The 26044-nt window shown below is 39.2% G+C and overlaps 1 protein-coding gene across 1 annotated transcript in view; it reads left to right on the forward strand.

Annotated features, from left to right (window-relative positions):
• LOC118831314 (probable C-mannosyltransferase DPY19L1) overlaps nt 1-26044 on the forward strand; it is a 174430-nt gene that overhangs the window by 66337 nt on the left and 82049 nt on the right. The window contains exons 8-9 of the mRNA XM_036738602.1: nt 4731-4822; nt 8582-8681. Coding sequence (XP_036594497.1) covers nt 4731-4822; nt 8582-8681 — 192 coding nt within the window. The remainder of the gene's footprint in view (nt 1-4730; nt 4823-8581; nt 8682-26044) is intronic.

The following is a 26044-nucleotide window of genomic DNA, read 5'->3' on the forward strand; positions in this document are numbered from 1 at the left end:
AATGTCAGTATGAATGATATGGTATATCTAATATAATCTAATATGGTATATCTGTCACAGGACAAAGGGCTCACATTTAGAGTAATATCTGTTATATTTTTAAGTAGACTGAAAACAGGGTGATTTTTAGTGCCCTCTGTTCCCCTTTTCTAACTTTCTCTCACTATGGAAGTGGGTCTTTTATTATTCATCATTGCCTGACTTAGCTCTGATTGCCTATACAAGAGCTAACTGTTTTTACCAGGAGCGACTACTAGGCCTGAGATTTGACAGACTGGACTTAAGATTTCCTCCTTTTAGCCTGTCTGGCTCCAGATGGCCTGTTCCTGACCTATTTGTTATTATCAGAAAGAGATAGAATTTTGCCTCCTTAGCTTTTTTTTTTAAACTTAAATTCCAGATCATTTTTTGTTGTTATCTCTTATCTTTTTCCTTCCACAATCAGAAGAAAAAAACGGAATAAAATCCATAAGCAAAATCCTAAACCCCCTGTGAGTCTATCCACTGGTCAAGAAGGATTACACTCAGATTGATACAGCAAGTTTGGGTGTAAACATTACTTCTTATATAACAATCAGATTAGCTTGTATTGGCTTCATATTTGGAAGCCCCAGATCAGAGCCTGTGCGACCTGGGACTAGTCACTCTGCCTCCTTGAGCTGTGGTGCCTTCCCCCTGGAAATTAGGAGCTTTCCCTGGAATTCTTCGAGCCAATGACAGTAGTTGTATCACAATTTTAACAAAAAAATTGAAATTTTCTATAATGCTTGGACAACATTAGCTTTTCTTGGTTTTAATTTGTGATCTTTTAATTTCATTAGTAGTTAATCATATCTCATTTCACGTGAGGAACCTATACTAATTCTTAATGCTCCATGTAATTTTCTTCATAATTTATCTTTTATGAAGATTTTACTTTGGAATTTTCCAATTAGTTTTTAGCTTATTTTTCCATGGTACTTTATTAAAAATGATTCTTATTGCATCATGATCTGAAAAGGATGCATTGACTACTTCTGCTTTTCTGCACTGGATTGTGAGGTTTTTATGCCCTAGTACATGGTCAATTTTTGAGTATGTGCCATGTACTTTTGAGAAGAAAGTATATTCCTTTTTATCCCCGTTCAGTTTTCTCCAGAGGTCTATCATATGTGCCTTTTCTAAAATTCTGTTTACCTCCTTAACTTTTTTCTTATTTATTTTGAGGTTAGATTTATCAAGTTCAGAAAGGGGGAGGTTGAGGTCTCCCAATATTATAGTTTTGCTGTCTATTTCTTCCTGTAACTCCCTTAACCTCTCCTCTAAGAATTTGTATGCCTTACCACTTGGTGCATATATGTTAAGCAATGATATTGCTTCATTGTTTATGGTGCCTTTTAGCAGGATATAATGTCCTTCCTTATCTCTTTTAATTAGATCTATCTTTACTTTTGCTTTGTCTGAGATTAGGATTGCTACACCTGCTTTTTTTACTTTAGCTGAGGCACAATATATTTTACTCCAGCCTTTTACCTTAACCCTATGTGTATCCCCCTGTTTCAGATGCGTTTCTTGTAAACAGCATATTGTAGGATTATGGTTTTTAATCCATTCTGCTATCTGCTTCTGTTTTGTGAGAATGTTCATCCCCTGCACGTTCAGGGTTATGATTTCTATCTGTGTCTTTTTCTCCATCCTAATTCCCCCTGTTTATGCTTTTATTTCTCCCTTTCCCCTTCTCCCCAACAAAGTTTTGCTTTTGACCGCCTCTTTCCTCAGTTAACCCTCCCTCTTTATTCCCCTCCCTTATCTTACCGTTACCCACTTGCTACTTCTCCTCTTCCTTCTGCCCTCCCCCCTCCCTTTTTCCCCCCTTTCCCTCCCACTTCCCGTAGGACAAGTTAGATTTCTAAACTTATCAGAGTATGTTATTCCCTTCTTGAACTAGATCAGATGACAGTAAAGCTCAAATACTGCTCTTCTCCCTCCCTTCTTTCCCTCTACTATAATATGTTTTTTTGCCACTTCCTTTGGTGTAATTTACCCTTTTCTACAACCTCCTTACCACTTCCCTCATAGCCCTCCCTTTATATCTCTTATTTATATTTTATATCTTTACATCAGTTAATTTATACAGGCATTCACAACCTATGTATATCCCTTTCATTTGTCACAATAGTTGTACCATTCACAAGAATGACTTATATATGTATATGTATATGTATATATATATATATATACATAAAAAACATACATAAGATGATATAATCCCACATAAAGATGTAAACAACCTAACCTTATTGGTTAATGAAGTTTGTGGGGTTTTTCCCCCTGGTTACCTTTTTATGTCTCTCTTGAGGTTTGTATTTGGAGATCAAATTTTCCATTGAGTTCTGGCCTTTTCATCAGGAAGGTCTGGAATTCCCCTATTTCATTGAATGTCCATCGCCTTGCCTGGAAAATTATGCTTAGTTTTGCTGGGTAGTTGATCCTTGGTTGTAGTCCCAGCTCCTTTGCCCTTCGGAATATCATATTCCAATTTCTCCTGTCTTTTAATGTGGAAGCTGAGAGATCCTGCGTGATCCTGACTGTAGTTCCACGATATTTGAATTGCTTCTTTTTGGCTGCTTGCAGTATTTTCTCCTTGAGTTTATAGCTCTGAAATTTGGCTATAATATTTCTTGGTGTTTTCAGTTTGGGATCTCTTTCAGGGGGTGATCGGTGAATTCTTTCAATGACTATTTTGCCCTCTGGTTCTAGGACCTCTGGGCAGTTGTCTTTGATAATTTCTTCGAAGATACTGTCAAGGCTCCTTTTTTCATCGTGGATTTCCGGTAGACCAATAACTCTCAAATTGTCTCTCCTGGATCTATTTTCCAGGTCAGTAGTTTTGCCAATCAGATATTTCACATTTTTTTCTATTTTTTCATTCTTTACGTTTTGTTTTATTACTTCTTGATGCCTCATAGATTCATTAGCTTCTACTTGCTCAAGTCTAATTTTAAATGAGTTAGTGTTTACATTTTGCTTTTGAGCCTCCATTTTCAATTGGTTGATTTCACCTCTCAGGGTGTCCTTTTCTCTCTCTAGATTCTGAATCTCCATAGCCATTTCGCCAATCTTATTCTTTAGGGACTTTTCCATTTTTTCCATGTTTTCTTTTACCTCCCTAATTTGGTTTTTAAAATCCTCTTTTAGCTCTTCCAGCAGTGCTTTTTGGGCTGGAGACCAGATCATATTAGCTTTTGAGGTATCTGATGTATCTACCATGTCATTGCTATCTTCTTCTATGTCGATATTTTGATCCTGCCTGTCTCCATAAAAAGAATCTATTGTCCTCGGTTTTTTTGTGTTCTTCTTCATGTTGGTTTGCCTTTTGCTGGCTTTACAACGAATTTCTATCTGTGGATCTCAGGGCTTTCTGTCCCAGCTTTCTTATTCTGGGGGTTGTGAGTCTAGAATTATAACCTTCAGTTTCCTGAGGTGTGGGGGAGGGGTCTGGCTCCCTGGCGTCTCACTCCCTGAGGGTGCTCTCCAGCACTTGCTTTTCAGCAGTGGTCTCAGCTGTTTGTTGTTTGAGCTGATGACTGGCGCTTCCCCTGGGGGAGCAAGATTACGTCTGGGCTCCTGGCTTGGCCCCCTGCCGACTCTTCCCCTCTGGGACTAATGAGCTTCTAGTATTTGTCCTGTGAAGCCCCGCTACTCTCTCCTCTGTTTCAGTTCTCTTTTTTTTTTCCCGAGGAATTCTCTGGGTGAGGGGGGGAGGGGCTAGAGCCGGTTACCTGGCCATTGAGTCTTCCGGAAGTTCAAGAAGCCGAGTTCCTGGGTTTTGCAAGCGTCAGGGCTGGGTGTTTTCGTGGCTGTTGGCGTTGCGCTGCCTCTCGTCGCTCCCAGAGACTGCCGTCCTGTGTTGGGAGGCCTGGGGATCTCTGCCGGTTTTGGGCGCCCAGCCTTCTCCCAGCCCGTCTCCCACGTGGATTTCCCGGCCAGCCGCTTCCGCCTTGGTCTGGAGCAGCTCCGCACCGAGTACTCTCCGAGCCTGCAGGTTCGTTCCTCCGGCCTTTCAAACTCTCCCGGCTCGGAAATTTGCCCCACGCAGACTGCTCGCGGTTTCTGACTCTCTCAAATCTGCTCAAATTCACTTTTTTATGGGAATCTGACAGACCTTGTGAGAGAGCTCCGGTAAGAGGCTGCCTTCATGCGGCCATCTTGGCTCCGCCCCCTACTTTGGAATTTTGAGAGAACCAATCTATGTTCAAAATTTATTAGGTATATTTTTCTGTGATATTTCAATAATTGACAAACACATAGATATCTATCAGATAATTATTTTAAGAGAGTTGACAAATGCTGAAGCCTCTGGAGTTAGCAGTGATTTGTGTAAATTTTTGAACTTGGTATTTGCAGACTCCATTGGTGTTTGTAAATATCTAATCTTACATGTCTGAGAACAACTCTAGGCAAGTTACAGTCCCAACCCTTTAAGTTCCTAGACCTAGTTCTGGCCCTGTAGTACCAGTGACCCATAGGTTCTTATGGTCCCCTTACCCTGTGTCCTTCCTTTCTAGTTGTAGAACTATGTCTTGGTTTTTTGGACTGGGAAATTTAACCTGAAGAGCCATACTTAGGCTATGTTGTAGTTATTTACTTCTATTGACAAAAACCTTACAAGTCATGATTTTTACCAAGAGTATTTAATAATTTTAAGTGTAGTAAAATATATAATAAACTAAGCAGTTTGTTGTTTTCAGTCTACACGTGTGATGTGGACTCCACCCCTCCGAGAAAGTTTCTCCTACCCATTCCATGTACTTCAGATGCTGCTTATAACTCACATTCTCAGGTAATTTTTTTTTAATTAATGCTTAGTTACTTAGTAAGCATACTTGAATTTCTAAGATTCTTGTTTATCTAAAAGATTGGAACAAAACTTAGACACTTGTGTATTATTTATAAAGGGATCAACTTATCGAAATGAATTAAGCAATAGTAATCTAGAAATATTATTTACACTTAAGATAATCTAGGAACTATATTAAAAATGTCATTTTAAAACTTACTGTAAAAAAAAGTTTTTTACTTGTTGATATAGGTCTCATCTTTTAGCTAGTCTATTCACCTTTTTAGTAGGTAGTTCCTGCTCTTTCTGTTTGTATTTGCCCATGCTATTTTTTAGATTATCTTTTCTTGCTTTGTCAGAATCAAACTGTTGTATCATTTTTTTCAAGATTATTAATTTGGGATCGTTTTTCATGACACATCTCTAAACTATATATGAAGCATTAGTGACTTTTGTAGAAATGTTTTGACTACTTTTCAGAGATCGTTTCAATGGCAGGCAGTAAGGATATTTACCAAGCATTTCTAAATTGTTCAGGTTGCTGATAGTTTACCTGGAAGTTTTTATTTTTCCCTAGTTCTTTGAGTGTAAATGATGGAAAATGTGTGTTTTGGATGGCAGCCAGTATATTAACAATGTAAATATTTGAAAGTTGTGGGGAGCAAAGTACAAAGAGGGCCGCTTGGTGGTGCCACAGTGCGCAGAGCCCTGGACCCTGGGCCTGGAGTCAGGAGGACTCATCTTTCTGAGTTCAAATGTGGCCTCAGACACTGACTAGCTGGGTGACCCTGGGCAAGTCACTTCACCTTGTTTCCTTCAATTTCCTCATCTGTAAAATGAGCTGGAGTATCTTTGCCAATAATACCCCGAGTGGAGTCATGGAGCGTCAGATGTGACTGAAATACGAGTTCAGGATTTCACTGTAAGCTCATAATGAACGTCCACTGTGATTGCTTTTGATGCCTGGGTCAGCTTTGCTCTCTGGGAATAGGGAATGGTTCTGGACACCTGGAAGTATATTTCAGGCTAGGGGACCCTATGCAGTCAGGGCATCAGTCCCCTGATAGACACTTCCTGATTTCCTAGGAAGGGATGTTGGGGTGGACCTCAGGTTTTAAGGTTCCTTGTAGACCAGGCTTCCCCAGGCCCACTATTCAATTCAGTTAAATTCAAAGAGGATTTTTAAAGGCAAAGATACAAAGACTGGGGCAGTAATATGGACAGAGATGAAAAATACAGAGTTTATACAAAGTAAATGAAGAGTAAGGATGAGAGGGGTTAGGAGGTCGTAGGTGAGGCAGGGCCCCTGACTGAGCCTGGGATTCTGGAAGGCAGAAGGGAGGAGGGGAAAGACTTCAGGCAGGAGATGGAATGCCGTGCAAAAAGTAACTGCAAGTAGAATCTATCAAGAAATACAGGTTAAACCACACTGTAAAGGACTTTAAATACCAAGCAGAGCAGTTTGTGATTTTCCCTAAAGGCACAGGGAGCCACTGAAGCTTATTTATTGAGCAGGAGAGTGACAGGAGAGGAGGGATCAGGGAGGCGAGAGGTGATGCCACTGGGAACAGAGAGAAGAGGATTTAGGGAAGTTGTTACGGAGAGACAATTAGCAAGATTTAACAGTGGATTGGATGGGGCAGAGTGAGGGGAAGTGAAGAGCTGAGGATGACTTTGAGATTGCTAATCTCACTGAAGTTATTAGGTTTGCCCTTTCCTCCTTCAGCTTATTCTACAGATGAGGAAACTGAGGCAAACAAAGTTAAGTGATTTGCCCAGGATCACACAGCTAGTAAGTAGCGATGACCAGAGCAATGCAGTAGGAAAAGTATTCAGACTGATATGAAGAGTAAATGAGAGGACACATGCTGTCCAGGCAGGCAGAATGGTGAAAAGTGATGTGGGTCTGAACTAGGGTGGTCATGAGGTATTATAGAGACATAATCAGTAGGAAGTGGCAACTAAGTAAGGGTGGGGGGAGAGAGTGAGAGCAAGAGCACATGCTTTGAGGGCGTGGTTAGAGGTAGGGGGAGCTTCTGATCTGTCTTCAGCATAGATGATAATTGAAATTATATGAATAGATGGAGTTCACAAAAGGTAGGAAGTCTAGAAAAGTGAGAGAAAGGAGCCACACAAAGATCCTTGAGAGTGACACCCGGGTTCAGAGGGCAGGAGGAGATGGGGGAAGAAGAAACAGAGATGTGGGAGGATGATCCTGAGAATGTGATGTCATGGGAACCAGTGGAGGAAAGAGTATCAACAAAAGAGATTCTGTCGGTACAAAAGCCCGTTTGCAGGAGTTTGAGGAAAGAGTGAATGATGAGCACATGGAGGCGTAGGATGTCCAGTGCTTTCCCCAGAAGTTTGCAGTGGAAAGGAATGCAGAGAAGACTGCACTAAGAGGGCCGAGAGCGGACTTTCTAGGCTCCGAGCAGTCCGAGCATGTTTGCAAGCTTGGAAGAGGAAACAGCAGAAGGGAGAAAGGAGGAGTTTCACAAGAGAAAGAAGACAATTGATGGAGGCAATTCAGGTTGAAACTTAGTGTTGCTGACAAAGTAGGAGGTTATCTTCCGAGAGTTGGGGAAGGGGCTAGAGTAGAGAATTTGAAAGTCCTACAGATAGATAGAGTTGGAAGGGCCTTTAGTGCTAGTCGTCTTGTCTAGCTCCCTTGGTAAAAAAAGTGAAGTGTGAAGAGCTTTGAGTGGCATACCCAAGGCAACTCAGTGAGTAAGAGTCAGAATTTGAACTCAGGTTTTCAGATTCCAGATCCCACCCAATTTTCACTCTGCTCCATTGAACAGGTGTAGAAGAGGAATCAGTAAGAGAGGAAGACACTGTGTGGAGCACTGGTCTGCCTTTGGAGTGGAGCCAGTCAGAACCCATTAGCAACCTTAGCTATAGGAGCGGAGCTGTGGGCTTTGGGGTAGAGGGTAGTGGAAAGAGCAGAAGGTCAAGGAGATTTGGCTTACAGGATTTAGAGGCACAGAGGACCTTAGAACATCAGCTTTCCAGACCCCTCATTTTGTGAAGAAGTCCTGAGTGTGGGGAGCAGAGCCGAGATGTAAAGGCAGGTCCTCCAAGGATGGGGTGGACCACGTGTTCAGGTCTGGGTAGGAAGGAAAGTGAAGCTGATAAGGGGAAAAAAAACCTCCTTAATCAGATGAATTATGATTAGGAGCCAGAGTTAGTGCAGTTGCAGGGAAGACAAACCAGAAATGAAGGCTTACGCTTGTCTCTCCAAAGAGACTTTCACACATAAATATTAATACCTTCACATAAATGGAACAAATGGTTACCGATAAGACTGTGGAGTTTGTAGTGAAAAACTAGAATCTGTATTTTTAAAGGGGAGAGGATCATTAAAGAAAGGGTGCTTTTCTCACTCCTCGAATTACTTAGATTCTTGTTGTCGACAAAATCAGGCCTAGTCAGGCCAGAGAGCCTGCTCCTTAAGCTTAAAATGACATTCTGGGTTCTGAGGGCACTCGCTGCTTCCTCCAGGTAGAGGGTACTGCTGAGGGCAGGAGCCTGTGTGGTTCAGTATCAAGCCTGAACAGGGGGGATGGGAGACCAGACGAGAATGGAAGGATAGGAAGTTCAAGACAGCCGTTAGAGGAGTGAGGGAGCAGGAGAAGGAGGACAGGTCAGGGCTGGGAAGGAGACGCGCACAGCTCAGACTTCAGTTCTGGTGCTCCATCTTGCTGGCTGTCTTTGAGTAAGACATTTTCTGACTAAATGCATTGATATTCTCGCTCTCTTAAGGTCTCGGCAGAATCATAAGAAAGACTTCATCGCCCTCATTGTGTCTAATGTCGCTTTCATGCTTCCTTGGCAGTTCGCTCAGTTCATTCTTTTCACACAGGTAAGATGGCTTCAGTTGGCTTTGAGTTCACATGCTGTCCATGTGTCTGGTTATATAAAATTCTCGTATTTTTCCTAAAGAGTAATTTAGGGTGTGATACGCACATAGGATGTACAAACAGTGATGAGTTATGAAGTTAGAGAAGCAGATAATTTTGTGTTTTTAAAAACATATTACCAGCATCTTATTCAGCTAGACAAATGATATTAATAGCCAACTTGAAAGTTTATAAAAATACCATAATAATTAAATTATCTTAGAAAATTTCTAATTAGAAATCTACACGCACATAATCTTCATTGTGGGTTAACTGCATGCCTCAGTGGCCGTCCCAGCACTCTTCATGGCCAGGGAAACTTTGTGGTCCAATTAGTGGCAGGAGATTCTGGGTGGTAGAACTTGGCTGTGGTTTTTACTTTACAAGTAGGACTGTTGTGGTTATTGCCTAATTCCCCACAGGTTAGTAGATGGTGTATGGTCATTGTGGTGGGGGGTGGGGGAAGAGATAAAGGCACTTCTAGTGAGATTTCTTGGCATTTTGAATTCCCAGCAGAGTTTCTTACTACCCATTTGCTGTGCTGCCATAAATGATGGCTTTGACACATCATGCATCAGCAGGTAGTTCTGGTGGGGAAGAAGAAAGGCCCAGGGGTTTGCAGTGAGGATTATCACTTCATTGCTTCCTGGCTGGCTGACCTGTTAGAGAGAATAGGACTATGACCTCAATGCCTGGAACATTCCAGGAAAGAGTTCTCTATTACTCACCAAGGCAAGGTGCATGTTGATCATCAGCACTTTGCCTCCTTATTCCTTGTCCTGTACTCTTCCTACTATACCATGCTACTCATCCAATTCCCTCATTTTACAGATGGGAAACAGAGGCCTAGTAACTTTGCATTGCTAATTAAGACTGGACTGCCCAGGACCTTTAGCTCATTACCCTTTTCCTTTTGTGAAGTCTCCAGGTATGGGAATTCTTTATGGTTGAGAAGGGGAGAGTGATGGTGGCAGAGCAGAGATCCTGAAATTAAGAAAAGCCCTTCAAATGAGAGAGATCAAAGTGTTACCAGCTAGGAAGGCACTGCCAGCACATCACGATCTCCAGTGTTTATAGCACTTGTGACCATTATAATCTCTTCCTTGCCAAAAGCTTTCAACTCAGTCTCATGTTTCAATTTGAATATGTATCAAAAATTTTACCTTGGAAACAAATGGGGAAATGAACCTTTATAAATTTGTTAAATTACATTTACTCTATGAAGCCAGGGATATATACAAAAGTAATTCTAATTTCAGGTTGGGAGGAAACAGAAGAAGTTTTCTACTAATTATAAAATATGTTTGGATAATTGTGATAAAACTTGCTTCAGTTTTGAGGAAGGTTTTTTTTGCACATGGATATAACACATATTATTTCAGATGACCATTATAAAAGAATGAAATGATGAAATCACACAGTTTTTGTTTCCTTCATAATGTCTAATGGCACCATAGAAGATTTCTGCTGTGTAAAAACAATACTTTGAGGTTATTTAGGGAATTTTTATTATAACATAATACTTGTTATATAGAAAGGTAATTATGGGAAAGAAGCATCACCACGTAGTAGAAAAGCACTTGACTTAAGAGTGAGACAGTTTTTCTGTTCTTGTGTCTTGTTGACCTTGGGCAAGTCACCTCCCTTTGGACAACAGGGTTTTTTAAACCATAAAATGAGAAGATTGAACTAGAGGATCTCCCACGTCCCTGGGAGTGTTGAAATGATGCGATTCTGATTCTTTTTCTATGATCTAACTACGTTTGGTTAATTTCACATGTTGAGGCCACTTGTGTCATAGCATATTTTGGCTGCTCCATTTAGTTTCCTCCCTTATTGAGGGAATCATGTTGGTTTTAATTAATAACCTCAAAGGAGATTTCAGGCAGCTTTATCTATCCTAGTACTTTTATTCAACAATCGAATCAGTAACCATTCATTAAACACACTGTGTACCAGACACGAATCTCCAAGGATGTTACATTCTACAGGAGGAGGGAACAAAGATACAAATAAATATCTACAGAGTAAATAGAAAGAACATAGATACACATAAATAAAAAGGAGTTAGATCCACTGTGGTTTGGGAGGGGAGGGCACTTTTGAAGGTGGAGGGATCAGGAAAGATTTCATATAGAAGAAGTGTTCTTAACCCTTTTTAGGGTTGCAGACTTTGGTAGATGCCTGTGAATCCCTTCTCAGAATAATGTTTTAAAAATGAATAAAATAAAATGCATAGCAGTAAAAATGAAACAAATGATATTAAAACAAGTTCACAGGCCCCAGACTGAGAAACTTGGATGTAGAAGATGGTGCTTGAGCTAAGTCTTGAAAGAAGAGAAGGATTTGGTGACGCAGAGTTGAGGAGATGGTGTGTTCTAGGCATGGGAGTTGGCCAGTGCAAAGACCCAGAGATAAGGGATGGAGGTAGAGAGAGAAGGCCTGTTTGTCTGGGTTACATAGTCTGGAAGAGCAGGGTGATACCCAGTGAGGCTGGAAAGATAGGAAAGGGGCAGGTTGTAAAGAACTTTAAAAAATAAACAGGAGTTTAGCTTTGATCTTGAAAGCACTAGGGAGCCATTGGAGTTAATTGGGTTGAAGAGTTATGTAGACAGATTTATGTTTTAAGGAAAGTCTGATTGATAGCAGTGTGTAAAATGGACTGGAATGGGGAGCAGGCTGAGGCCGCAGGACCAAGGAGCAGGCTCCTGCGGCAATCTGGATGAGAAATGACAAGGGTCTGAACCAAGGTGGTAGCAATGTAATCACTGCACATTCTCATTTTTAACAAAAATTAAATGTTAAGTTCCTTGTAGGTAGGAGATGACAAGATGAATGATAGAATCATTCAGCCAGCTGAATATATTTATAAAGAGTTTACCCTGTGCTCAGCCTGAGGGATTCCAATCCAAAGAATGAAATAATTGACCTATGAAGATGTGTTGAAGGAACTGGACATAAGAGGCCAGAGAAGAGAAGACTTTAAATAGGTGAAGGGCTGTTGTGTGGGGGAGGGGTGCTATTTGTTCTGTTTGGCCCCAGGCTGTAGAGCTGGAAGTGGTGGTGGGAAGGTGGAAAGAGGCCAGTTAGGCTGGTGTGAGGAAAAGAAATTCCCAACAGTGAGAGCTGTTCTGAAGGGGGATGGGCCACCGAAAGGGGTGGTGGGCCCCTTGTTGGAGGTTTTTAAGTAGAGACTGGACAGCCGTGTCACTGCTGTGTCATAGAATGTTCTTTTGTGTGGGGGCTGGACATGAAGTCTCTTCCAGCTTTTGAAGTTTATTTATTTTGTGATTCCTATTCTCAAGGGAACATGCATGGTATTGAGGGAGAGATGACAGGTACATATATAAGTGGTTATAGAATCCATGCAGAATAGGCACGAAGCATTGAATCTAGAAGGGGATATAGGATATTTGTATAAAAAGGACAAACTATAATTCAGAACTTAGAAAACCATGGAAATTTGGGTATAGGCCCCCCAGATACCACTAAGTCACGTTTATCTGAAATAGACAGTGGAGCAACTCAAGTAATTAGAATCTTCCTCCTAGTCATGGTGTGATAATATTCATAGTGATGATCTTGTGGTTATCTTAAAGTGTCCTCTGAATTTTTAAAGACTAAGAAAATCGCATTCATTATTGCAGTGCCTTACAATAATAGATATATAATGAATATTGTTGAATTCAGTGTAATTTTATTCTGTTTTTATCGAATCCTATTCTTTTGAAAATCGGAAATCCAGTATATATCCTGTATGTAATATAGTCAGTTAAGTAATATTAAACTTAATTATGATACAGCCTATTCCTTCTGAATAAATAGGGATTGATTTTATGCTCTCCCTACCTAGAGACTAATATTTGACTTTTAGTCCTTTCTATAGGGGGAATATTTCTGTTGTATTTATCTTTTCAGTCATCACAGAGCTTCCTACTTAAAACTTCAGAGGATGTTGTCAAACCCCCATCATTTTGCAGATGAGGAAAATGAAGCCCAGAGAGGTTAAACATTTGCCTAAGGTCACATAGGTAGCAAACAGCCAAGCTGAGTTTGGGGTCCCAAGCCCAGTGTTCCTCCTGTCCTGCCCCGCTGAGTCACCTTGGGAAGGTTCTCCAGGGATCATTGTTGTTGGCCCCCATTTCTCAGGAACATGATTGCCTAATCTATTTTAATGACAGAAAAGTATCTGAGGGAAGTGATTATATTTAGCTTGCCGTTTAACAGCGTTGGGGTAACATTACTTACTTCAAGACTTCATTGGAACCTTGCCTGACTGTTGGAATGGCTGTGCCCTCCGTCTTTGCAGTTTGCAACTACACTGTACCTCTTCATCTTCATGCTATGGTTATCTGTTTCTTTCCATAATTTCTCTATAAAGGGACAAGTTTGCCCGATGTCTTTTATTCAGTGCATCACTGGCCCACCTACTTTTCCAATCATATACTTTCTTGATGATGTCTTTTACACTGTTTCTCACATGAGAGCCATGATTCACAACATACTGCAGCCACCACACATCTATACTTTGAATCATTTACAATTTTTATTCTTCTATGATTTTGATATTCCAAAATTCACAACTGTATAGCATCCTCAAGAGGATACTGATAGGCATTTGCTTGCATTGGTCAGCTTCAGATCACTGAAATTACTGCAGTTTCTAAAGTGTAATCCAGCCTGATGTCTTCTTCCCATTCGTTTCTGTACCCCGCGTCATTGTTCATCTGCAGCTCTACTCTAAGATACTTAAATTGATGGATAAATTGACCTGTATCACCAGCTATATGTCATAGACATTTTTGATCTAAGTGTGCATGGCTAGTCCAATTTTCTTGTCAGTGACCTTGCATCACATCCCTGTACAGTTCAGGGGCTCAATGCAATCAGCATCATTTCATTCAAAAATGGAGCTTTTGAAGAACATTGCCATCAAGAGTTAATCCCTATTTTATTTGGACTCTACATAGAATACCCTCCAGGACCCTGGTGAACACCTTGAGGAGGAGCATATGTCTTCCTCTTTTCTTATTTATGTTTGTACTCAGTGGATTATTGAACAAAGTTCTTTCCATGGTCTTTGCTGTCAATAGGTAATCCCTCTTTTATTTGGACCCTCATAGGACATCCTTCAGGACACTGAACACCTTATTGGTGAACATATGCCTTCCTGCTTTCTATTTGATGTTGATACGCAGTATAACTCCATGGTCATAATTACTGTACACTCTTCTATATGATTGTACTATAACATGGGGATCCCTTTATTTTAAGTGTTTTTTAAGGTTGCATTTTAGTCAAAGAAGTTGTTAGATGCCTCTTTGAATTCCAAAAACAATAGATATTGTATGATCCTTATATGTCTTTTCTACCTTGTAGTCAGATATGTTACGGACATATGGTCTGTTGTAGGAAATGAAATAGGAGAGCCTGCTTATTCTCATTTTGTTTTTGATGTATGATGATTCTCATAAAGTTTTTATAGAGATCAGAAAGTAGACACAGTGGTTCATAGTTATTCTTTCCTCTTTTTGTTGGGTGAAAGTGATAGTTCTTGTCTCCCTCCCTCCTGTTCTTTTACCTGTAGCCTCAGAGAAGTACAGCAGCTTTGAAACTTTATCATGCCACGATTTGGTACAGTTTTATTTGCCAGATAACAAACTGCCTTCAGAGGAACAGGATCATCATGCAATCCTGAATCCAGCTCAGCTCTCTTTCTCCTTTCAGGGAACTAGATAACCCTGAACATCACTCCCGAGCATATAGGGATATCCCTGAATCCTTTCCTCATCCTCTTGCCATCTGCAGTAGGCTCTTGACTTTTTTCTCTTGTCTGCATAGTTAGCCAATAGATTGTGTATCTCCTGTCCAAAAGGATGGAAATTCCCCTTGCTATGAGGTCCCTAAAGAGGTTTCTCTTCGTCCTTATTGCACCTGTGTTTGTTTCATCTCTTCTTTTCTCAGGTTCTGTTGTTGAAGAATATCTGATGATGCTTGTTTCCTCATAATGTGACCTTCAGGTACACCATTTTTGCAGAAATGTGTTTCTTTTAAATCAATGAAGCAGCACTCCCCTGCTGTAGAAACCTTACCATTTAGATTTTGTAAACAGGCAGTTTTCAGACAGTCTGTATCTAAGAACACCTATGATCCTGCTCATCCCCAGAGGCCTTGCGTGTCTCAAAGGTACTCGGCCGATGCAGAAGGAGAACCATGCATCTTATTCCATTCTTTTATTGTCTTACCCTCCCTAAGAAGTCCTGAATTCAGCTCAATTTGACACACATTTATTAAGTGTCTGCTATGTATAAGGTACAATTCTGGGTGCTGGAGATACAAAGACAGATAGCAAGGATTCTTTGGCCTTAGGGCATCTCTGTTGTTCAGCAAGAATTTATTGTGTGTTTCCTATGTGCCTGGCACTGTTTTAGGCACTGGGGATTCAGAGACCCAAAAGGAAGTAATGCCTTCTCTTGAGAAGAAGACAGTATGTCCGTGTCCGTGTGTAAATACACTCAGAACAAAGTATGCTGAATAAACACAAGATAGTTAAATATAAGGTAGGAAAGGGAGTGTACTTTCAGGGGGATTAGGAAAGGCTTCCTGTAGAAGGCAGTTCTTGAGCAGAATCTTAAGGGAAGTGAGCGATTCTGCAAGGTAGATGTGAGGATGAAGCATGTTCCAGGCCATGCCAAGGCATGGGGAGAAGGAATGGAATGCTGGCTGTAAGGAAGACAGAGAAGGCCAGTGGGACTGCACGTAGGGCTGGAAGAGGAATGATTAAATATAAAGAGGCTGGAAAAGGGTGAACAGAGAAATTTATAATTGATCTTAGGGGCCATACGAAACTACTGGACTTCACTAAGTAGGGGAGTGACATGGTCACATGTGCATTTAAGGGAAAATCAGTTAGTTATGTGGAAGATGGATTAGATATGGAAGAGATTGAGGTAAGGGGACCAGTTAGGAAACTGTTGCCATCAGCAGGGAAGGCTTTGTGAGTGCAGATAAAATGTCATACACAAGAGATATTGTGGAGGTGGAAAAGACAGGATCTAGCTAATAGGATGAGTAGGGTGAGGGGAGAGTCAAGAATAGTGCTGAGATAGCGGAGGAATGCTGGTTGCCTCGTCGGTAATAGGACATTCAGAAGAGGACTGAGTGTAGGGTGAAAGATAGTTCTTTTATGGACCTGTTGAGTTGGAGAAGCTTATATAAAACCCAGTGCAAAATGTCTAATGAGGAATTAGTGATATGGCAGGTGGAGCTCAGGAGAGTTATCGGGAATAGATGAATAAATTTGTGTTATCTGTGTGACTCACAAGGAGAATCCATAGGAGTTGATGCCACTGAGAACTTAAATACAGGGAGAAGAACAGCCAGGGCTGAGCCTTCAGGGAAGCCTGTTAGTTAGGGTCATGATCTGGGTGATGAACCTGCAAAGAAGACTATAATGGTGTGGTCATCCAGGGAGGAGGAGAACTTGGGAGACAGTGATGCCATCGAAGAGGAGTGTGTGATCCAGTGTCAAATACAGCAAAGAGTCAGAAAGGATGAGCTCTCAGAAGAGACCATCAGATTTGGCAGCTATGAGATTGCTGATGATTTAGGGTCAGAAGTCAGAGTACAGAAGGTTCATCTAGAATCTTACATTTATAATTAGAAGAAAACTTAGTGGCCATCTCAGTCCATCTCCTCATCCTACAGATGAAGAATCGAGGCCCAGAGAGGTCCTATATTACATGTCAGAGTCAGGAAAGAAACCTAGATCTCTGCTTCCAGATCCAGGCCCTCTTTCATTGCATCGTATTGCATCAGTGCTTGCCTGATGTGCAGAAAAGATGCTGGGCTTGGAAAGACCTTCATTCATATTTGGACTCTGAAGCTTTTTAGCTTATCTGAGCTTAGGCAAATGACAATCTCTCTGGTCCTCAAATTTCACATCTATAAAATTGGGCTAATAATTCCTGTAGTGCCTCACAGGGGTATCACTTCTGAGGAACAAATGAAAACACTTGTAAAGAAAGCTCTTTGCAAACATTAAAGCACTCTATAAAGGTGAGCTGTTATTTTTATTCCTGGGAGATTCCTATGCACAGAGGTAAGTAGAAGGTGTGGTAGGAAGTGAGAGACAAAAGATCAGACTGATTTATCTAGGAATCCATGATCACAGAGTGAAAACAGCTGGGGCTGTTCAGGAAGATGTCAGAATGTAGTAGCATCCGAGCTAGTTTTGTAGGGAAGTGATTGTATCTGAGAGACACTAGAGGAAGATCCTGTGAAGGCAGAGGTAGAGGTCATGCGGAGTTGAGGGTACAACTTGGAGTCTCTTCTGGCTGGAATGTAGGATGTGTAAAGGAGTCACCTGAGGAAAGGTTAGGGAGTAAGCCGAAGACCAGTAATAGAGATTGTTAAATGCAAGGATGAAGAATTTGTAATAATAACTCTGAGTACTTTTAAAATGTTGCTTCTACCTTGGATTTTTTTTTCTGTATATATTGGGTCAAATGTATACAAGAATTAGCTTCATATAATGAATCGAAAGATGTCGTCAGAGTCAAGAAGACCTGAGTTCAAGACCCACCCCTGACATAGACCAAGTCTGTGACCCTGGATAAGTCTCTTAACCTCTCAGTGCTTTCAATAACTGTTTAAGACTATAAGATACAGAGCACTTGCCAGTCTGCGTTGGCATAGGGAGTTTCCATACCCAGAGTTCACTATACCCAGCCAAGTCACAGGTCTATATCTCTCTCTGTGTCCTCTCCTCTTTCTGCCTTTCTAGTTACAGCCAGTTTTCCTTACTTCATAGGATCACAGAGTCACTTTAAATGCTACCTCCTTTCACAAAGCTGTTTCACTTCAGCTGAATATGGTTTTTGCTGCTTCTTATCCAACTGATAATTTGTTTGTAGCACATTGGCATTTTTCAGCTCTTTTATTTGCACTATTATTCGTCTGCTTGTCTTATCTGACTAGTAAACTATAAACTTAAACTATAAACTCCTTAAGGGCATGAACTATTTTATTCATAGTTATAATTTCTGCAATGCCTAGGATAGGGCTTTGCATAAAATTGACAATAAGTAATTTTTGAATGCATTGTGAATACACACACAGATATATTATGAGCAGAAGTATCAAATATTAAGAATTAAATCTAGAAAGAAAATTTTGTATTTCCTTGGAAAGTAGGTTGCAGATGTACAGGCAAAGATGTTAAGATGGCTAAGTACTAAAAGAAAAATGTAGGGTGATAGAGGGCTGGACTGGAGTCAGAGTCCTGGGTTTGAATCCTTCCTCTGACACATTGTAGCTATATAAGTGTGGGCAATTCTTTAATCATTCTCAACCTCAAGTTTTCTTATCTGTAAAATGAAATTAATAATACATACATACTAGTTATCTCACTTGGTTGTTGTGAGGCTCAAAGGAGATAATGTATATTGAAGTGCTTTACAAAACTTCAAGCAATGTATAAATGTCAGCTATTATTATTATTGATCATCCCCTCCAGATGCTCCTGTTTGCGGATGACAATGTGCTGATTGCATCAAGCCCTGGAACATGGCAGAGCAGCCTATATGGGATCTGTAGTCACTCAAAAGAGTGCAGACTAACTATCCATACAGGAAAAATCAAGTGGATAAAGAAGGTCTTCACAAATGTCCACAAATTCCTACTCTGATGCCTCCGAATGGTGTGGAGGTGACTGGGTTCTTGAAGGCTGTGCCGACAGATTTCAGACGCTTATCAGGCTCTACTGTATTGAGAAGGCTTGGAATATAATCTGGGAAAGAGGGACCAAGACTGCTTTTTGAGAATCTGCCTAGCTAAAGATGGAGAGGCTCATCAATACTAGGCTGGCTACTTGGTTGTTAATTCTTTGGCCATGGCAACCCATAAAAGAAAGAAAAATACAAAATGTCCCTCAGTATATTGGTCCCTTTCTTCTTCCATAGTGAGTGGCTAAGTGGCAGAAAGGGGACAAAGGGTGCTTTGTTTTCAGTCTCATCCATAAACTTGAACTTGGCTGTTGGTATTCTAAATATGATATCCTCATCCATGGATCAGTGAGTGGATATACTACTGTAGGAACCGGATCACATCAATCTTCACATTCTTGTTATAAATGACACCAGAAGGCAAAAATGGAAGGATGGATCAGAAGTGCTCATTGGAGAGGCAAATAAAGCAATTAGTGGAGTTGGTTTTACGTGAACTCAGAGTCAACGAGTGTCAGTATTTTGTGGAACAGTTGGTAATTTATACTGTAGTTCTTTTTGAAGGCCATTGTGGAAAAAAACGTATCTACCTACTTCTGTCGTACAAGATGAGGGAGAGAAATTATACAAGGTTCTTTGAAAGGTCTTTCAAAGTAAACAGGTTCATATTTGATGACTTCATTGCGAAAGTGGGATAGGTGAGGCTGGTAAGAGCTATAGGGAAGAACATGAGTGAGGAGGAAGAAATGAGAGAGTCCAGAGGCTTGACGGGCTGCACAAAATCCTTTTGCCCATATAACATGAATATTTTTTCCAACAAAAGAATCAGCAGGCATTGTACATTGTGGATACTGAATGAGGTCATGAAAATGAGATTGACTATATTTTAATACCTAGAAAATGATACAGTCAGACCTTCAACTTGTTAGATTGAAGGTTAATGTTAGAAGAAGGCAAGAATAAAAATGAGAAGCAAACGTGGCATGACACTGAATCAACTCAATCCTGACTTAACAGACAAGTTATTGATAATGAAAAATAGTGTTTGAAAGGAAGAAAGGGTGTTGGCACCAATTATAATAGTTTTATATAGATGTATAACAAATGTAAACAAGGTTTTTATAATAAGGAGTCCAAAGGAACCTCCAAATGTTATAGTCTTAAAACACTTGACTGACTTGCTAAGAGAACAGAGATGGCAGCCATGCGTAACACCAGTTTTAGAGTATAAACTCATTTTTAAGTGAGTTTAGGTTTCACAGTGGAAAGAGCACCAGACATGAAGCCAGGAAGATCTGAGTTCAAATCCAGCCTCAGACACTTACTAGCTGGGCGGTCCTGGCTCAGTCACTTTACCTGTCTGCCTCAGTTTCCTCATCTGTAAAATGATATTAGCACCTACCTCCCAGAGTGATTGTGAGGGTAAAATGAAATAATAATTAATTGTAAGGCACTTTGCAAATCTTTATGTGGTATATAAATGCTAATTATTATTACTATTATTGAGAAAGATGTTGGAAGATTGAGTAGTATTACCCCATGAAACAAAGCGCTTCAGTGGATATAACACCAGTCTCAAGAAAGCTTGATTAAAAGCACAAATTAAGTCACCCCAAAGTCATCAGAATACAAATAGATGAAAGACAACCATTTGAAAGAAAAGATAAGCAAATTTTTTAAAATAAACTTTTCATTATCAAGGAAATTAAATGGCCACACTTGAATTCTAATATCACAGTCCTGACTGAGCTTTCAGAATTGAGTAGAGATTGTACTAAATAAAACAAATAAGAGAAAAGGATTTGAATTAGAAGGTACACGAAGAATTCCATGCTGGAGGCAACACAGTTATGAAGGTGTTACTGCATTGATTCATGAGAAGATGGGTTGGAAGTGAGAAGGGCTATCCCAAAGGCATAGAAAAAACTCAGACCTTTTAATTAATCAAAAAAAAGGGAGGGTAGTGGAGTGAACATCAGCAATTACTGACCTCATGGCTACTTTCCTCCCTATATAAAAGTTTTGCAAGAATCATCTATACGTGCATCATAAACACCATTTATGGGGTGATTAATAGGGAGTAGGCAGGCTTTCACAAATGATCTTTCAGAGTAGACCGCATATTTACCTTCACACAATTAACAGAAAGATATGTAGAATACTAGGTCCCACTGTGATTAAAAGTGTATGTTATGAAACACTTGTATAGCAAAATGATGCCTTAAAAAACTTCCAACAATGTATCTCCAATGTATACCTCAACACTGTGCAAGACGGTAAGAGAAAACCTTATTCATTGACCCTCCAGCCATAATTGCCTAGTAAGACATAAAATAACAGGTACATGTATGCTTAGTGAAGATGTTTACAGTGATAGCAAAGGTTAGACGTATTCTAAGTTAGACATAGATTACCTATGGATGATGGTGCAGATGACCGTGCTGATTTCATCAAGCCCTTGGACAATGCAAAGTCTTATAGAAGAGGTTGGGAACCATTCAAAGGAGTGTGGCCTGTCCATTTACACAGGAAAAATCAAGTAGATGAAGAATGTTTCTTACGATGTGCATTTGAAAGCTTTTCTGTTAAATGAGACAAAGGAAATGGACCGGAAATTTTATAACAACACCAAGCTTGTCCCAGAAACCAAAATTTAATTCTTAATGCCAGTATTGCATGGCTTCAAGACTTGTAAAAGAACAATTGAAAATGAATGTCACACAGAAGACAGCAGGCTCATATTGGTTGTGAACAAGCTGCAACATAGAAAACTTCAAAGTAGTACAGGAATAAATTATCTTTATCAAGAAAATGAATGATTGAAGAGTTAGATGGCCTGGCAACATATTTAGAATATTGGCATATTGCCCAGGTGCTCTGCTGATATCTTTGAAATGTTAGAAAGTGAGGGAGGCCCCCAGCATATTAGGTGAACCCCATCATGGTGAACTTTGGAGAAGACAGAGATAAAGATTACCTAGGCAAACATAGATCGGTTACAATCGGCCTCATTTGAGTAGGCATCCAAATTTATGAAGTCATTTGAGTTTTGAGTGTGATATGCAGTTGAACGGACAACATGCAGACCTAGTTTATTGCTACATATAATTTGGATTCTGTTTTTGATTGATGAAGGGGGTTCAGAATTTAACTTGAGAAGTAGAATGGGCTGGATTGTCTCTTGGGATTGTATATACTTTAATTTTTAAAAATTCTGAACGTTGCAAGTAAAATGAACATTTCCATATTCAAAGTAGAAGAGCAAAAGAGAATTATATATGAAATTAAATATTAAGTAAAACTGGCTTTTCCTTAACAAGTATTATAATAAGTTCAACATAATTTTCAAAGCTAGCCTTTTCTCTGTTTCCTTCTGGCCTTTCTTTCTCATTGCGCATGTGTTTTTAAATATGCTTCAGTAACTTTAAGATTTTGTGGCAGTCCTGTTGCTTGCCCCTTTCATTACTACCTGCCCCATTTAAAATAAAGAAAAATAGAAATTTAAAATTGCTTTCCCTTAATTAAGTAGGCATATTCAAACAAAACAAAATTCTCATAATGTATGTTTTATTCTGTGTGTTTTCATCTTTCTTCCAGGAAGTGGATAGCATGTTTCCTCACCAGTCCTCTGAAATCATCGCTGTTTATTTAATTCATGAGAATTCTTAAGTCTTTCAAATTTGCCCTTTGCAATGTTGTTGTATATATTGTTCTGCTTACTCTGCTTGTTAGTTTATGCAAATCTTGTCAGGATTCTCTGAAAACCTCCCTCTCATCATTTATTACAGTGCAATGATATTTTATTAAGTTGATATACTATAATTTGTTCAGCCTTACTAATTTGTGGACATCTCTTTAGAGTCTTAAGTTCCTTGACAGTAAAAAAAAAAAAAAAGCTTCTACAAATTTATTGTGCATTTGGGCCGTTTTCCTCTTTGATCTCTTGGGGGGTGTAGTTCTAGCTAGTTTAGTGACTATGGGGGCATAATTCTAAAACTCTAGCTTGGATGGACCAATTTGGGTTTTTTTGCTTGTTTTTATTTAGTCGTCTCCGTCACGTTTGACTCTTCATGACCCCATTTTGGGGTTTTCTTGGGAAAGATGCTGGAGTGGTTTGCCATTTCCTTCTCCAACTCATTGTACAATTGAGGAAACTGAGTTTGGTTAAGTGGTTAAGTGATATGCCGAAGGTCACCCAGCTAATGTCTGAGGCCAGATTTAAGCTCAGGGAGATGAGTCTTCCTGACTTCACCTTTAACATGCATCAGTGGGCTTATCTTCTCTCACCTCCCTCCAGTATTTGTAATTTTGCTATTGTTTGGGGGGGGGCGTCTTTACCAATCTGTTAGGTGTGAGGTAGAACCTCAAAGTTGTCTTCATTTTCATTTCTCTAGTTAATAGTGATTTACACCATTGTTTTCATGTGACAATTTGAAAACTACCTATTCATATCTATTGACCATTTATCTGCTGGGGAATGATTCTTGTTCATAATAAGTATTTGAATCAGTTCCTATTTATCTTGGATATGAGGTCATCAGAGAATCTTGCTGCAAAGATTTTATCCCATTTAACTGTTTCCCTTCTAATTTTGCATTGGTTTTGTTTATGCAAAAACTTTAATTTTTATGTAATAAAAATTTTCTGTTTTTTCTTCTGTGGTCCTCTCTGTCACTTGCTTGGTCATGAACTCTTAGTCATAGTCGTAAAAAGTAATGACTTGATCATCCAGTTTATTTATGATATGACTTTTCTGTATGTGGTATGAGATGTTAATCTTCATCAAATTTCTGCCAGACTTTTCCATTTTTCCCAAGATTTTTGTAGAATATTTGAGTCCTTCCCCAAGTGGCTTTTGGGGTTTTGTGTTTTATCACACTCTTTTACTACGTTTATTTGCTTTTGGTGGCTGTGCCTCTGTGTGTGTGTGTGTGTGTGTGTGTGTGTGTGTGTGTGTGTACTTAATCTATTCCATTAATCTTTCTCTCTGTTTTTTTCTGGTGTGAAATAGTTTTAATGATTTCTGCTTTTGTAGTAATATTTGAGATCTGGTACTGCTAGGTCCTTTATTCCGCCACTTTTTTTCATTATTTTCTTTGAGCTTCTTGACTTTTTGTACCCCTAGTTGAATTCAGTTATCATTATTCTTTCTAGATCTTTAATCCTTTGGCAGACTGAATAGTTTTACACCAAATAAATTTAGATTGTGTTAGAAGTTACATTATCATGGCCAAAACATGTATAGTAGTTTAAGTATATATTTCTGTTAAGAGTTTTATAGTTTTCACGTTTTTTTCCCCATGTGGATATTACTTCCATATATATTTTTAACATTGTATAGTTATTAATGGATTACTGCTTTTTATCTTTTCTCCTTGGACTTTGTTGGTAATATACAAAAAAGATGATCATTTGTGTAGATTTGTTTTATATTCTGCATTGTTGCTGAAGTAATTAAGTTTCAACTCATTTTAGTTGATGCTCTAGCTTTCCTGGGTAGACCGTCAGATCATCCATAGAAAAGCAGTAGATTCAGTATTGTCTTTGTTTATGCTTATTGCTTCCATTTCTTTTCTTTTTGCCTTAGTGCTACAGCTAGCATTTTTAGAACTATATTAAATAACAGTGATGATTACAGACATCCTTGGTTTACCCCAGATCTTCGTCTAAAGGCGTCTTACCGCCCCCGCCCCCACCGTTACAAATGATGTTAACTTTTAGTCTTAGATCAGTACTATTGCCTACATTGAGAAAAGGTCTGTTTTTGTGCTTTTCAGTTTTTTTAATGCAAAAATGATGATTGGATTTTGTCAGATGCTTTTTCAACATTATATTTATAATTCTTATAGTGAAATGCATTCATAGTGATTGTTGAACTTGCCATACTATATAATCTTTTTTAATAGTTTGTTTTTATCTTCTTTTTGATATTTAGTTTTTCGTTTCAGTATTCCTTATGGATAATGACCTGTAGTTGTTATTTTGTTTTCTGCTATTACTTTTTGGTTTGGGTATCAAGGCCATATGAAGGATCCCTTCTTTTACTGTTTTTGCTAACATTTTACATAATATTACATGAACTGTATTTTGAATTTTAGATAGGATTCACTTATAAATCTGGCCAGTCCTTTTTCCTTTGGAAATTAATTGATGACTCATTCAGTTTCTTTGTCTACTATAGAATTATTTAATCTATTGTTCTCTTAATTTGGAGTATTTTATATTTTTATAAACATTAATTTCAAACTTAATTATTTTTGTTGGCCTATACTTAGGCACAATAGTTTTCTCATAGTTTCTTTTATTTCTTCCAATTGTTGTGAATTCTCCTATTTTACTTGTGATGTTAACAATTTAGTTTCCATATCTTTTTTTTAAGTCAGACTGTTTGTCCCTTTTATTAGCTTTTTCCCAAAAAAATCTAGCTCCAATTTTTAATAATCAGTTAGATATTTTCCTTTCAATTTTGTTAAGCTCTTTAATTTTTTTGAATTTCTAATTTGAGTTTTAGTTAGGGGATTTTGATTTGTTTTTGTTTTTTAAATGCATACCCAGTTCAGTTAACTAACCTTTATTAAGTGCTTATTATGTTCCAGGTGCTGTACTAGACACTGGGGATTCAAAGAAGGCCAAAAGGTAGTACCTTTGTCAAAGACCTTAAGGTCTAATGGGAGACAGCAAACATCGATGAACCAGCAGGTATAAATTGGAGAGAATGTTCAGAGGAAAGATGCCAGCATTAATGGGAATTGGGAAAGCTTTCTTGGACAAAGTTGGACTTTAGGTGAGACTTGAAGGAAGCCAGGGAAGGTAGGAAGTGAAGCAGTAGAGGGATAGAGACCAGCCAGTCAGCAAAAATGCTAGGAGTTGACAGGTGGGAGTGTCTTCTGTAAGGGACAAGAAGGAGGCCAGTGTCACTAGGCCCCAGAGGACATGGGATTGAGCATGAGAAGGAGCTTGGAAAAGTAGGAAGGAGCTAGGTTGTGGAAGTCTTTAAAAGCCAAACAGGATTTCATATTGAATCCTGGAGGTAATAGGGAATGGCTTGAGTAATGAGGGAGCGCGGTCAGACATGCTGCTGCCACAAGTCTCTTCCCGTGCCACAGCATTCTCCACTCAGATGTCAGAGGGAGCTCCATAAAGTGCGGGTCTGGCCACGTCACCTTACAGACACTTCCATCTCTTTGATTCCAGGCGTTTTCAGCGACTATCCCCAAGCCATGGAATGCTCCCTTTCTTCATCTCCACCTTCTGGCTTCCTTTGAAGTACCAGTTAAAATCTTATTTTCTATAGGAAGCCTTTTCCAGTGCCTCTTAATTCTAGTGCTTTCTCTATGTTGATTATTTCCAATTTATCATGTCTTGCTTGTACATAATTTAATTAAATATTATCTTTCCCATTAGACTGTGATTCTGTAAGTCACATCTTTGTATCCCTAGCACTTGAACAGTGCCTGGTGCATTTTAGGTATTTAATAAAAAGTGTATTGACTGTCTCTTAGGAAGGTCATTGATTTATTTTTCTTTGGTAAAGTAATCTAGAAAAATAAATTTTCCACCTAAGGAGTATTTTAGTATTATTAGTATTTTATTTTAGCATT

This window comes from Trichosurus vulpecula, chromosome 9 (assembly GCF_011100635.1).
Source record: "Trichosurus vulpecula isolate mTriVul1 chromosome 9, mTriVul1.pri, whole genome shotgun sequence".
Classification (NCBI taxonomy): Eukaryota; Metazoa; Chordata; class Mammalia; order Diprotodontia; family Phalangeridae; genus Trichosurus; species Trichosurus vulpecula.